The sequence below is a fragment of the Oxyura jamaicensis genome, chromosome 4 (assembly GCF_011077185.1).
Source record: "Oxyura jamaicensis isolate SHBP4307 breed ruddy duck chromosome 4, BPBGC_Ojam_1.0, whole genome shotgun sequence".
NCBI lineage: Eukaryota > Metazoa > Chordata > Aves > Anseriformes > Anatidae > Oxyura > Oxyura jamaicensis.
Window position 1 is genome coordinate 73,639,066 of NC_048896.1, and position 14,661 is coordinate 73,653,726.

The window sequence follows — 14,661 nt, forward strand, 5'->3', positions numbered from 1 at the left end:
ACAACAACAACAAAAAACCTTTAACTGTGGCTTTAACTTTGGTATGTGTTAATATAAAAATAAATAAATGCATTGAAAGTAACTGAGGAACATAACTAAAATGTTATGAGAACTTTATAGCTCTCACTTACAATGGTTTTGTTGAAAACTGATCTCTGATTGAGAGAGTTTTCACTGACAAAAAAAACAATTTCCATCATAGAATTTGTGTGTGTTTGTAGTGGAATCTCTCTGGCAGAAGTGGAATCTCTTTGACAGAGATTTTGGGTATAAATTTAATAAATAAGAGTGACTGCAGATTCTGTTTAATTGGGCTTTAAAATAAAGATCAATAATGTAGAAAAGTCAATTGTTTCAGCTTTACAGCTGAGTCGGAAAGAGAGAAACAAGACTGGATTGAAGCGCTGCAGCAATCAATAGCAGAAACTCTCTCTGATTATGAAGTAGCTGAGAAGATTTGGTTCAATGAATCCAACAGAAGCTGTGCTGACTGTAAAGCTCCCAATCCTGACTGGGCATCCATCAATCTCTGTGTTGTCATTTGTAAGAAGTGCGCAGGTAGAGTAATTAATGATAGTCTGTGTGGGTTCTACAAAATGTCATATTTGCATATCTGCGTATGTCCTTGAACTGGCTTTTTTATTTTTAAAGTGCTATCCTTGTGAAAGTTTTGACAAACAACAAATGAGCATAACTTCTTTAATACTAAGTATTATAAAGCACTTCCTTGCATAAATTACAAGCCTGTATAGTGATTGGTTTCCCTCAGATGAATAATCCTTCACAATTAGTGGAAATTGAGACATACTAACACTTCTTAGGAAATGGCTGGCTTTTGCAAGGCTTCATTCCAAAGGATAACAATTGGCAATGTATAAATTAAAAGTATTAATTCTATTACCCCAGGCCATATTTTACTGACAATACAGCATAGCATTTTCAGATATTCAAAGAAAAAAAAAAATCCTGTCATGTTTTATATTTAAATACATGCAAAAACAGTGGATGCAGAGAGCTAGTTTATAACTCTAGGTTTTGCTTTCAGAACAAACTCTTTTGAAAATATTCTATGTCAGTGCCTTAGTTTATTATTTACTATTAAATACATAAATTTTCACATCAGTGTTATAACCTAAAAAGGTTATAAATTTCTGTGCCAAATGCAATCCACTTCCCTTCCTTCTTTCTCATTTTTTGGTTGTTTTTTGGTTGTTTTCTTTTTGTGCTTTTATATTTAAATGTCAAGCCTAGTACATTAAAAAACAAAAAACAAAAAACAATTAGAATAGATCTGTCTTCATTAAAAATCTTTGTTAGCTCAGCAGAAGAGAAACTCTGTTTAAGTACTTTAGTGAAGTTAGTTAAGTAAAAATACTCTTGGATTTGTAGGACAGCACAGATCCTTAGGACCAAGAGACTCAAAAGTCCGGAGTCTAAAAATGGATGCCAGCATTTGGAGCAATGAACTTATTGAGGTATGTTGAGATATTGCAAATCTGTTCCATCTTGAAAGGTACTACATGAATAAGAGTTCTTTACTTATGAGAAGTCTGAACGGATAGCTGCTAAAGAATGTGCTGGTGTTATAATAAGCCTTAAGGTTTCTGGGAGGTAACTGTACCTTTGTGTCATTCAAAACATTCACTGTCTTTGAGAACAATGTGTACCAAGCATTTCTCCAAGATCTTTTTTGGGGAAAAAAAATGGAAATGCTTCTGGACAGCAGTCATGATGGACAGTAGTGGTTGAGGGGAAAGGAAGGGAAACAAACTCCTCACTACCAGGTTAGGTGCTTGGGGTGTCTAAAAGTGGTGCGGATAGGGAAGGTTGAGTCGTTTTCTTTAAAACAAGTGCTTGTATTCTCTTCACATTCTACAGCTATTTTCTTGAGTTTATTTGAAGTCTTGTAACTGGTTAGCTTTGTAAAGCTTAGTAGCTATTGCTGAAAATCATGACCACAGGCTTTAAACTGTGGTCATCTATAAGTTAATAATATTGACTGAGTAAGGTTTCCTTTCCTGCAGGCAATTTTCTCTTTTTAAAACTTCTTTCTGCACTTCTAGCAACTGAAAACTAGTTAGTGGTTAGCTTGATATCCTTTGTGATATTTTGTTTGCTTTCTCTTGCACTTCATCCAGCTCTTTATCATCATTGGAAATAAGAGGGCAAACAGTTTTTGGGCAGGAAATCTTCCTCCAGATGAAGAGCTGCACATGGATGCCCCGGCAGAAAAAAGGGTTGCATTCATTACACAGAAATACAAAGAGGGAAAATTCAGAAAAGCACCTTTTCCCTACAAAACGAAGGAACAATTGAATAAGGTAACACTGTAGAATGGGTAAGCCCTTTTGTATTGAATTGTATTTGTGTGCATTTTGGTCATTTTGTTTGGTGAGAAATAAATTGAAAGTCCTGAGTGATGGGTTTCACAGCTCTGAATAAAGCCTTTTAGGAAGCCTTTGCAGGAGTCAATCCATGATTTCTTAGTTGCAGATTTTCCGATTTGATTGTAGAAGGTTATGGCACTGATATGTTGCCTATGATAAATACTTCAGAGCTGTATAAATACAGATCTTTGTTTTCAAGCGCACACTCTAGAGATGAAAATTCTCATGTGTCAGCAGTGAAAAGTAGCTCATGCACACTTCCATAGTAGCTTGTAGTTAACTGGAAATGAAACGAGCTAGAATAAATGAAATGATGAAAACTGTGAGTTCTAATGTTTCCTTTTGCACAAATAACAGAAACAAATTATAGTTATAATATAGTTATATATTATAACTATATATTATATAGTTATATATATATTATTAGTTATATATTATAAAATACAGTTATAAAGTAAAAAATGCTAATTATAATTGCTAATTATAATTATTAAGTTCTGCATAGCTTTGATGTCTCTTTGACTGACTTATACTGTCTGCTGATTTCAGAATCACAACTTCTTAGTTTTTGAATATAGAGGGGTTTATATGCATGTATTTGACAAAGCTAGTGTATTCAATTGCATATTAGTGAAATTGTCTCAAAGGCTATGCAGAGATTGGGGTGGGGGGGTGGTAACATTTAAGTTATTGTGCTTTGAAGTAGTAGGTTCCAGTGGTTATTTTCTCAAAAATTAAATGCTCTTCACGAATGTTAGAGGTTGCATGGAAGTTATACGCGTGAGAAGTCAAAACAAAGGCATTTAAAAATACTGTTTCTTTTAAAATACTCCTAAGCAAAGTATAGAATCATCTTAATTTATACTTTCAATTTGGGTTTTCTACATTCCAATAGAATTTTCTGATTCTGTTGGAATCAGGACACGTTTTTAGGTTTCATGGGGAACTCCTTGTCTTTGCAAAATAAAACTTTTTTTTTTTTAAATTTATTGTTAACAGTTAATTTTATACTGTAACTGCTGACTCCAGGAAATGCAATACTCCTTAGTGGTTTACGAGCTTGATTTTTCTGAATTCTTCTGGTGCAGAGGCGTCTGTCAATTAATGATTTACCTAGTGAGAAATAATATCAGATGTAATTATCAAATTCTCTATAGAGACGTGATATTACCATGTAATAAGTGATCATTGCCAAGTAATTATGAAACTTCTACTGAACTATCTGCCTTGTCGGTTTTTACCTACTGGATGCATGTGTGTTTATTACAGCAGCTGAATTTTAGAGAAGTACTTTTCTTGTGTTGAGCAGCCTCTCCTAAATTATTTCAGAAAAGCTCATCAATTAACTAAATAATTTAAAATTATCAAATAGATTGCTGCAATTACATAGGTGCTTCTAAATTTAAGGTTATGAAACAACATTTTTGAAAAAAAAAATATCTGATTTGTCTTCATGCATAGGAAGATAAAAGGGACCTAAATTTCTAGAATGTGTTGATCTTTAAATCTCAGGGAAGATAATCAAGTATAAAGGTACCCTATACAATAGTTGCCTTACTGACTGTGAACATGACTTTGAAAAACTACCTATGAATTTCAGGCTGTTTCCTAATAACAGAGTTAAAGCATTAAATCTTGTCTCTTTTGTTGAACTTCTGAGGTCTGGAATAATTAATTTTTTCTTCAGCAGTTTGTTGTGTGAAGAGAAATGAAGGATGGATTTTTAATGTACAACACAATTGCAGGACTGCTTATTGCTTTAATTAATGTTAACATGCAGATTCAAAACGTGTGGCAGCAAAATCTTGCAGGGTTTGGGTTGATGATTTTTTTTTTTCTTTGTTGCTCCTTTTCCATAGTTTCAGACCATAATTCCTGCTTCTTCCCAGTGGTTATAGCCTTTGAAAATGTAGGGGAACTGTATCAGAGGTGGGAGGATTTGCATCTATATTACAAAGACTTGCTACCAATAACTTTCTAATTTAAACAGACTCCTTATTTTCCCTCTTCATAAGGCACTGTGCGCTGCTGTAGTTAAACAAGATGTTCTAGAAACTCTGATGCTGCTGTTCAGTGGAGCTGATGTGATGTGTGCTACTGGTGATCCTGTTTACAGTACTCCATACTTATTAGCCAAGAAAGCTGGACAAAGACTGCAAATGGAATTCCTATACCATAATAAATTCTCAGGTAGGATATACCCTCTTTGTTTTGATCTTCTAATTTCATACTGAGTGAAAGGGAAGGAAAGAATTCAGAAAAAAATTGAGGTTGAGTTGAACAATGGAAGGGAGTTGTGGCATTAACTGTATTTTATCAGACACTGTGTAATTGTGCAAGGTACTTGCATTTTACTTGGACTTCAAGTTTATTTCTTCGAAAAATAATAAAAATGCCTGTGATTACTCATACCCTCCTAACGTTGTTTCGTAACACAGAAGAAAAGCATCATCTGTTTTGCCTTTATTGTCAGGGTTTTTACCAGTAAAATGGGTGCACACAGTTAATCATGTATCTAAAGTATTTCTCAGGGGCTTTGCTTTCTGATTACAAATTATTTAAATTGACTGTATAAAATAGGTTTGCACAGTACAAAATGTTTGTACAGTACCTATCTGTTGTCACAAGTTCTCCTCCTAAAATAAAGCTCTCCTCTTCAAACAATCCCAGCAAACTACCCTTTTTCAGATCACAACTGTGCATCATAGACCTTGGCCCTGGAAGTCAACAGGCCTGGTCTCAATTTAGCACTGTTCCCAGGCACTTGAAAACAGAAAGCTATTCTTTATATATATATATATATATATATATATATTTAATAAACATATTTATAAAATTATGGAGTATGGATGTGCCTGAGCTTCCCTTTTAAAAGAGCTCTCCGGCATCTGAAGCAGTTTGGGAATGAAAGTTCACATACCGATTTACACTGAAAGAAATTAGCTATGCTAATCCAACCAGCATTGTGGGCACACTTTACATTGTCTCATGCAACTCAGCAAAGTAACACCTGATAGGCTGAACACAGTTGTTTTTTAGTTGGAAACTCCGGAATGATACAGAGCTTCCCAGAGCAAATGCAGTGCCTTACATTTTGTCTAAGCGCTTCTTTGCCATAACTGACAGGCATCAGATCCTGGGACGTTGAGCTCAATCACTGTGCAGACAAGCAGCTGTGGTGGTTTTGTTTTGTGGTGTTCGGTTTATTTTGCTAGTTACGCTGTGAAATAGTCCTAAGGCTATAGAAGGAAGTTTGCTTGTCTTGGCTCTGTCTTTTCTACTTGCAGCCTTCCAGCCAAGGCAGTACCGCTGTGTGTTGGAGCTGGTGTTTGTTCCTTCTCAGAGAAAGTAGGGGGTCACGGCAGGTTCACAGTGATCCTCTGAAATCCTTCTGCTGCCAGAGTTTCTGGTAAACTTTTAGATAAGCCCTGAAGAGAAACGCTTCCCTTCCATTTAAGTATATTATAATAAGGGATGAAAATAAAAGCATAGTACACTAGAAAAACACATTTAGGATGCATTGGCAAGCAGTGGTAGAAAATGGCAATGTAGTAACCAATGTAAAACAGTGTTTTTTGGTGAACATGTTAGAATTTTAATTACAAAAATAGATCAATAATATGTATCTGTGCTATAGGAAAGGTTTTAGAGAGCAGCTGTGTATCTGTAGATACTGCAGATGCAGTAAGAAGGATGTGGAGAAGCAATTACACTTTATAGTAGAGGAAGTTTTGTATTTTACTTACTCCTTTGTCTTTTAATAGATTTTCCAAGCTATGATATCTGTCTTGAAAGTGGCTTCTCTGAAGATTCTTCACATTCCACATTTCTTTGTGAATTTTTGTACAAAGTTTCTTCTAATACTACCAAGCTTCTTACAGAGAAGAAATTAAAAGAAGGTATTTCAGTTTTACTTCATACATTTGAATAATACATGAATATGTATGGTATGGATGAATTTGGTTTTTGTAAATTCTTACATTACTTTTTAAAAGATAAATTGTCTCATTTGATTCTGTAGACCTCTTTCAGATGAAGAAAATCCTGATTGTCTTGATCTCTTTATTCAGTGGTTGACAGAAGAAGGAAATTAAGCTACTTATTATTCAGTTAAAAAAAGATAAATAAAAAACATATAGAAATATTTCTCATTTTAATTATAATTACGTGGATGCTGCTAGCTGCCAAAAATTAGCTTCCATTTGAAATCAATATCTTCCTGAAATAATTTTAAAATAACACCACTGACTTCTCAGAGTCCAAATTGATAATGCCTGAAATACTGCTCAAGCTTGCATATTTCTTTAAAATGGACACGTCTAACAATTTCACAACAAATTAAGTGTTGTGTGGTAAAAATATTCGTATTATCACAGTAGAAATCATCAACAGTCATTCTACTAGGATTTTTGAAAGAGTTTGCGGGATAAATTTCTTATTTTTTTCTTTATTCCTGTATTTTCTTCGATCTAAACAAACAAGGTGGACTTATAAAGTATGAGCTGGTTTGTGGTTAAATTGGTTGCTAAGAAAATCTTGATACAGCATCCTGTGTCATTACAAACTTTTTTTTGTATGATTATATTTTTATAATTTTTTTTGGTTTGGTGGTATATGTCTTTAAGATCCTTAGTGGAGATCAAAGCATGCACGTAACTCCCATTTAAATACACTTTTAAGGTATCTGTATGTTATTGTGGATCCTAATAGTCAAAAACATTGGGTGATCATCAGAACTAATTCCCAATTGTAAGCATTTTCCAGCAGGGATGCAGCTGTTAACAAAGACCTCCTCGGCAGAGCCTTGGACTGCTGCTGGACAAGACTTTCTTGTCAATTTGTTCTGAAACTGTTCTGAGCTTACTCAGGGGGGAAAAAAGGGATAACAACAAACCTCTTGCTCCAAGTGCAGACATTGTATTCTGTGCTGTGGATATATATAATGTATTTATACATATATATATATATATATATATATAAAATTTCTTTATAAAAACCCAAGACCCTGCTGAGGGAAGTAGAGAGCAGATACAAGGTAATATTGCTGTTGTCTCATCTAACATCTTCTAATTCTATTTTATTAGAAATGCAGTTTAAATTTGTAAGTAGATATAGATTGAAGAGTTAACTATAAATGCTCACAGAATGCCTTCTGCTGTGCTTCTTGGGAAGATGCAGTAGGCGTAAATAAGTGCTTTACAGGTGTATAGGAAGATGTGTTTACCTGTCCTAAACCATTTGCAGTCTTAGTAGACAGATCAGGGAGAAAAATGTAATAATGACATCCTTTTAGTATAGTTAAAAAAAAGTTCAATTTTGAATTAGAATCTGTTCTTACCTGAGGACTGTGTCTAGTGTGCCATGTGTAAGAAGTAAAAAGCAAAATGTTTTTTATTACAGTTCAAAATACGTAACCTTTTTTCTTCCTGTATTGATTTTTTTCCTACATCAAGAACTGTTTTCTACCTTTATAATATCTCATTAACATGAAATAATATGGAGATATGCACATTGCAGATGGTTGGGAATTGATTGTATACATATAAAAATATTTTGTATTATTTAATAATGTAATAGCATTTTAATGTACGAAATATTTTTCCTCCTTACTGTCTTAATTAAATAATTTGATGGTTCCCATACTAATGTGTGGGAGATACAGTTTCAGTTCCCTCCTTGGCCTGTAAAGATTCAAGTAAGAATGTCACATTACCCCAGAAAAGTGATCTACCTCTTCAGTGCTAGAGAAAAGAAAGGAGCCCTTTGAGTTAAGTAGTTGGGACTTGCTGCTGAGTTCTCATTGAACCAGAGAGGGAGCACTGGTACCTAACTGGGGATTAGAGCACTTATCAAACTTTTGGGTCCTGCCTCCACATTACGTTGGATTTTTGTTATACTGCTTTTTATTTTTTTATTGACATTTATGGAAAGAGCTTTGAGCCAGAATCCAGTTCATCTCTCTAACTGTTAAGCTAGTGTTTAAGTTCTTCCTTGGTGTTACAAATTTCTTCTGAGGCACTTGTCAGCCTTGCCTTTAGTGCCAGGGGCTGAAAATTTAACTGCTGTGTTTGCAGTCAGAGAAAACCAGTATCCCTTTGTGGGCTGAGCTCCAATTGCAAAAGGAAACTGAAGAAATCATCCAGTGCTGTGAACTGAATCTAGGTTTTATAACAGCCAGGTACGGCGTCTGGAAACACAGTATAGTATTTTTACTGTGTGGGTTTCAGCGCAGGAGTGAGTAAACCAACTTTTTGTATTACAGCACCATCCGTGGTTTCAGCAGGGGTGCATAACTTTGGGTGAAAGTTATTGTTAGTTAACAGCTGTTGATGATCAGCAGGAAGGGAGCTCAAACATTGTTGCTATTCGAAGGCAATACATCAAAAAAATAAAGGTTAGTAATTTGGCCTGAGTTTGATTTTTCTGCTTCTGTTTTCAATGTAAAAGTTTATACGGGGCCCTATTAAAAACCACAGTGTTCCAAAACTATCCTTGAGAGTTGAACAGTTTATTCAATATTGAAGCAGTGAGCTATTTAGTAGAATGGGCACACATTAGGGAAGGGAAGGAAGGCTGGGGGTCAAAAAATCCTGATCAAACCTGGTTTTGTGCTCAGCTCCTGTAAACCTATACATCTTCAAATACTCAAACTCATGTATACTTTAATGTTTAAAGTGTGTATTTACAATAGATAGAAAGCATGACATTCAAGAAATACTAATAAAATAGTGCCCAAAACATGTATGACTCAGCGAATAACAGATAAACTAATTGGATGAAATACCAGACAACGTATCAAGTATTGGCTAATTAGAACTGTAGTTTGTTTTTTTATTAGTTCATGCTTTTTTTCTTTTACCAAATTATTACAAACACATTACTGGAATATTTGGAGCTCTCTAGAGGTCTTATGACTGTAGAAATTAACAGTATTTTTGCTTAGGTCCTGCTTCTTTAGTGTTGAGAATAGATGCACCTCAAATTACATTCTAAGAACTAGATGTTACCTCGAATGAATTAATATACTGAGTAGAAAACAGTCGTTAATATTCTATTTCATATGCTGTATTCATAGTTCAGGTTCACAATAGGTAGTAAACACTTAGACTTAAATATGCTGAATAATGCTTTTAAGTTGTTCTGCAGATTTTTTTTTTGATACACCTTGTGTAATTTTTTTTTAAGAAAAGTATAAGTGGTAATTTCTGGATCCTCTAATATACCTAGTTCAAAGTTATGTAAAGACAGAATTCTTCAGTAGGTAATTTAACCATGCTCAGCATCTGTGTTGTTACGTGTTGAATACTTGTATGAGTATTACCATTCTGCGAACTGCAGTGTTGCTTAAATGAGTTTACTCTTGCCAGGTACACGTGCAACAGCAGAGATTTACAACTCATTCTAATGTGAATGTGCCATCCTGCTATAGTTGTAGCTTCTACCTGTCTATTGTGTTTCCTCTTATTTAGCCCAGTATCTAGGCATATATTCTGTACAACTTGGCTACTGCGTGACCCTTGGACCTGCAGTAGGAGAGAATTGAGCTCAGCTGCTGATGTACCTTGAAAGGATTGTCTGTTCTTCAATTTGATATCTTATTCTATCTTAGTAGTATATTTTCTGAAGTATTTTAACAATGTTAAATAACATAACTTCTGATTTGTGTTTTCTTTTGTTATCCTTGTAGTGTGCAATGGATATAAGTTTTAGCATGTATGACACTTGAAATTTTATAGTATTTCAAAATATTTTCTTAAGCTACTGTATGCTAGAATTCTTATAGGCTAAATAGTATCAACACTGAATTTGAATTCCTAGCCCACTGAAGTTCGTGAGACTGAGATTTCATCATAGATGTACTTCTGTCGTAATAGAGCTATATGTACTTTGAGGCAAATTCTACAGAAAGAGGCATTTTTTTTATTATTAAACCAACTGACTTTTCTATTATTTCTTTATTCACAGATTGCAACAAAAGATGGTGCACTTTGGAAAGTGGCTTTCTGAGCTACTATGAAAATGATAAAACTACAACTCCTAATGGTATGCTTGACATCAGCGAAGTTATCTGTCTTGTAGTGCACAAGTCAGACTTCTTTTTAAATAGAGGGTAGGTTCAAAAATTAATAATTCAGTAAATAAATGCAGGCATTTCAAAGGTGCTGTTTTCAGTGCTTTTCACTTTGTTCTTGAATTTTGAACATGCAATTTAGGAGAAAAAAAAATTTATATTGACTTCAAGAATTAAGTGCTAAGTAGTATTTGTTTATTTTATTTTTTTTATAGTGATGTAATGAAAATGTTAGGGTAATTTAAAAGGGCAGCATAAATTAGGTAAGTCAGTTTCTTATTAAAACTGTAATGCATATTCTCAGTGCTTAAAAGGTTACGCGATGATAAATTGAACAATTAGTGCTCATTTTCCTGTCTGGGATTGACCAATGCCTCAAGCCAAAGCTTTTTGTTTCTCTCTGATAATAATGCTGCAGTTCTCCACAATTGTTTCAGTTTTAGTCACAGACTATCAGCCTTCAAAATCCATTTGTTCTGCAGTTGAGGACAACAATTTAACTGTTGGACGTGAAGTTACTTTGAAGATAACTTTTTTGATGGTCTTGTTTTTCGTGTATAACTCCTGCACATTCCATTTGTGTGTTTAAAAGCATCACACAGATTCAGAGTTGCATCCCAGTGATCATGATTGATCAGGGCAACATGTTTGTTGAAACCAATGGTTTAATTTGTACCTGGGATCTGTCTTAAACTCCATAATACTTCTTTTTAAATGTGTATATGTGTATAAAATAACAAGATCTTTCTATTGTGTAATACATCAATGTTTGGAACTATAAAGCAAAAGTGTCTGCAACAAAAACAGTCTATTCAGAAAGTTTCTAGAAAGGATAATGGGAAGGAAGGACCCTTACTATAGAGACTGTGTGCAAAGGGGAAAGATTCTGAAAAATGGTTATGACTCAACATGCTATGACATACAATGGAAGAGGTCATCGGTACTCTGTTGTAGCATAGCTTTGTGGTATCTGGGGGGAGGGGGAGAGGAAAAGCTACTTTATTTTTCCATAATGTAATCTAATGTATTTCTTGCTATATCTGCAAATGGTTCCACTTCAGGATAATACCTAAATAACCAATTTGCTGGCAGAATACTTCACTTTTAGGGAATGACTAATCTAATGTACTTTATCTGAGATTGAGTAGCGTCATGAGAAGCTTCCCTAAGTTATTTCTTTTCCTTAAGATATTTTATGTACTGAAACATTCTGTTCTTAAGAGGACTGTTTTACTAGTCAGAATCAAGTACTTACATATCATTTTCAAAGTAGTCATTGCAAATGAAAGAACTGATCTATGGTCAGTTCTCCAGATTTAGACAAACCTTAATCTCCAGTATTGAAAGGGAAAAGCATGCTCCATTTGTTCGGATTTTAGGGGGAAAGGTCACAGAGGAAATCATGCTAAAAATTTTAGCATCATAACTTACGTGTTAAAAACTGAGTCCGACAACTTTCCAAATTCCACCACAGTTTCAAATGGTTTTCTTTCTCTTCTTTTAACTATACTTAGTTATTTGGCAGTTAAAAATGGAAAAGCAGAGTCCAACCATTTCAAATAGTGATAGTGTTTTTTTGTTTGTTTGCTTGTTTTTAATTTTTATTAAGAGTTGCAGCAACTTCAACCAGTAGTCATAAACATGACAGAACCAAACTCTTCTTGGTGGTGGCAGGTGGGCCAAGGACTGGCAGCAGCCGCATCCCAGAAGGACCAGGCAGGATGATAGGAAAAGCCTCTTCATTAGGAGGGTGATGGTCAAGAGAAACAGGAAACTCTCCATCCCTGAAGTTTTTCAAGGCTTGGCTAGACGCTTTGCTGGTCTGATTTATGGTTAATGATAGTCCTGCTTGTAGCAGGAGATTAGACCAAACGGCATCTAGTAGACCTTTTCAACCAATATTTTGTATGATTCTGTGTTAACTTGTTTGCAACTTCATATTCAGTCTATTGATCTACTTATATTAAATGTACACATATAATTTTGAATACATCATGACAATATACTTGCTGAGATCATGTGGAATTTAAAAAGAAAAAAAAATCCCTCTGGCTTTTAATGACTACATTTAAGCATTTTCATTAATTTTAGAGGTACAGAAAAAGATGTTATTCAGTAGCCTCTAAATATTTTTTTTTGACCTGAGAAGCACTTAGATCATGTCGTGTTATAAAATAGTTTTAAAAATGGGTTATACATGTAAGATTGGAGGAGAAATTGATTCCATTCCATATGTATGAAATAATAGGAACTAGGGAGAAATGGAACTTGTGTGTTTCTGCTATTGTGAAGACTAAATACAGCTGCCTTTTTCCTTCTGCTTGCTTCAGGGACATCTTTACCTTTGAAATATATTTAATGTCAGAACGTGTTTTTCTGTTTGGAGCTGAAACTGCATATTCACAAAGAAAATGGACTTGGGCGATAGCTAAGGTAATGCTGATAATTATATTTTCCAGGCCAGGAAGGCCAGGAGCCTTCGCACAAAGAATAAAGTTTCATTGTCAGCGTAAAATCCTCTGAGAAGCCGTTCTTGATGAACCCTGGTCTATCTTATGTGTAGTGTTTTGTTGTGCAGCAGGAAGAAGTAACTTCTGTGATTTAATGTTTGAAACAAGATAGTACAGTAAAATGGAAATGGAATTGAAACATTTTAATGCTGGCCTTAAGAATATCTTAAAGGTGCACTAGTGTGGTATGAACCATATGAATTTATTTCAGTTAAGTTGTTTGTGCTTTCCATTCTATTCTTTTGTTTGCTGAAACACAACTCAAAGCAGTACAGCATTTGATACAGTACCAAATGTTAACAGTCATATTACTATTTAAATGTAGTTTAAAAAGCAAAAATATTTGGATTGTGGAGTATGAATGGAAAGAAATGTGCTATACCTGATTTCATAAAGTTAATGTATATATAGTCTTATGAATGATAAACCCAACAGTCTTATTTCTTTAATGCAGCTTTCATCTTTCAAGCTTATAGGTTTGCAATGCCTATTTTTTTTTTAGGGGAAAGAGGGTTTTTTTTCTACATCTGACTCACCCTGTTTTGTTTGGTAGCATTTTGTTCCCCCTGTGGCTGAATGCTTACTAGAGAGAGACTGTGACCTGATTGGCCAACTGTACTACAAAGATTGCCATAGCCTGGATCAGTGGAGAAAAGGCTGGTTTGCTATAGAGAAGTCAAGCCTTTACTTTCGTCTTGAAATGGAGAATGCTCAAGAAGATTCCATATATCTAAGGAGGCTGCAAGAACTAAGTAAGAATTTTGGTTAATATTTAGAATTCAGGAAACGTTCTACTGTTAAAGACATTTCTGTTACATTTTAAAATCATGAACGTTAGGGAGCTCACCAAACAATCCTTTGTATGAGTCAGATGCTCTCCCAACTCTCATCTAAATACGGTGTTGGTGAAGTTCGGTTTTAGATTTTTATTTTTTCCCCTACTTAGTGGCATATGCTGGAGATTTTCATGGGTTCATAATGAATGAAGACAATTTTTGTTCCAGTTGCAGCAGTATCTTTCTTACAACAGTACAGAGTTGAATAATAACGTATGACCTTTTGGGATTGTCTCATATTTTTGACACTGCAGACTTGCTAACTGCAGAACATCTTCTTGAGATGATTGACAGGCCTAGTTTTAAAATACTCAAATACATGGGAAAAAATTATAATTCTCTTGGTGAACTATTTCACAGACTAATAGACATTTCTGAGACTAAACATACTCTTTGTTCAATATAATGACATGGAAAATATAGTATTTATACAAATTGTCTTCTATGACCATTTTTATATCAATATCTGTAATTATGTTTTGAATCCTCTTTAAGTGTATCTGCCTTAGTTCCTTTTATATTGAGCAAGGGAGTGTTGTTTCCTATGTTATATGATCAAGTAAAAATAAACTGAGATTATATATTAAACTAACTGACAAGGAGGCTAATTTAGCTTTTTCTTGATGATACTCTTTGCAAATGCTGTCAAATTGTGGACTGTTTTTGAAGGAACTTGCCTAAATACCATTGGGCTTCTACTGTTTATTTTCTGCCACCTTACTTTTGCTATGATTAACTCCATTAAGGTGATCTTTAATCAGGAATACTCTTGTGCCTTTAGCTGTCTTTTTCAACTAGTGAATGTTCTTTAAAATCTCGATACAGAATTAAAAGGAGTAAGAGAATTATTTCTGTTA

The 14,661-nt window shown here is 34.4% G+C and overlaps 1 protein-coding gene across 4 annotated transcripts in view; it reads left to right on the plus strand.

Annotated features, from left to right (window-relative positions):
* ARAP2 (ArfGAP with RhoGAP domain, ankyrin repeat and PH domain 2) overlaps positions 1-14,661 on the plus strand; it is a 121,779-nt gene that overhangs the window by 57,791 nt on the left and 49,327 nt on the right. For all 4 annotated transcript variants that reach the window (XM_035325780.1, XM_035325778.1, XM_035325779.1 and 1 more), the window contains 8 exons: positions 359-558; positions 1,390-1,475; positions 2,139-2,321; positions 4,403-4,577; positions 6,152-6,286; positions 10,353-10,497; positions 12,789-12,891; positions 13,522-13,720. In XM_035325780.1, coding sequence (XP_035181671.1) covers positions 359-558; positions 1,390-1,475; positions 2,139-2,321; positions 4,403-4,577; positions 6,152-6,286; positions 10,353-10,497; positions 12,789-12,891; positions 13,522-13,720 — 1,226 coding nt within the window. The remainder of the gene's footprint in view (positions 1-358; positions 559-1,389; positions 1,476-2,138; positions 2,322-4,402; positions 4,578-6,151; positions 6,287-10,352; positions 10,498-12,788; positions 12,892-13,521; positions 13,721-14,661) is intronic.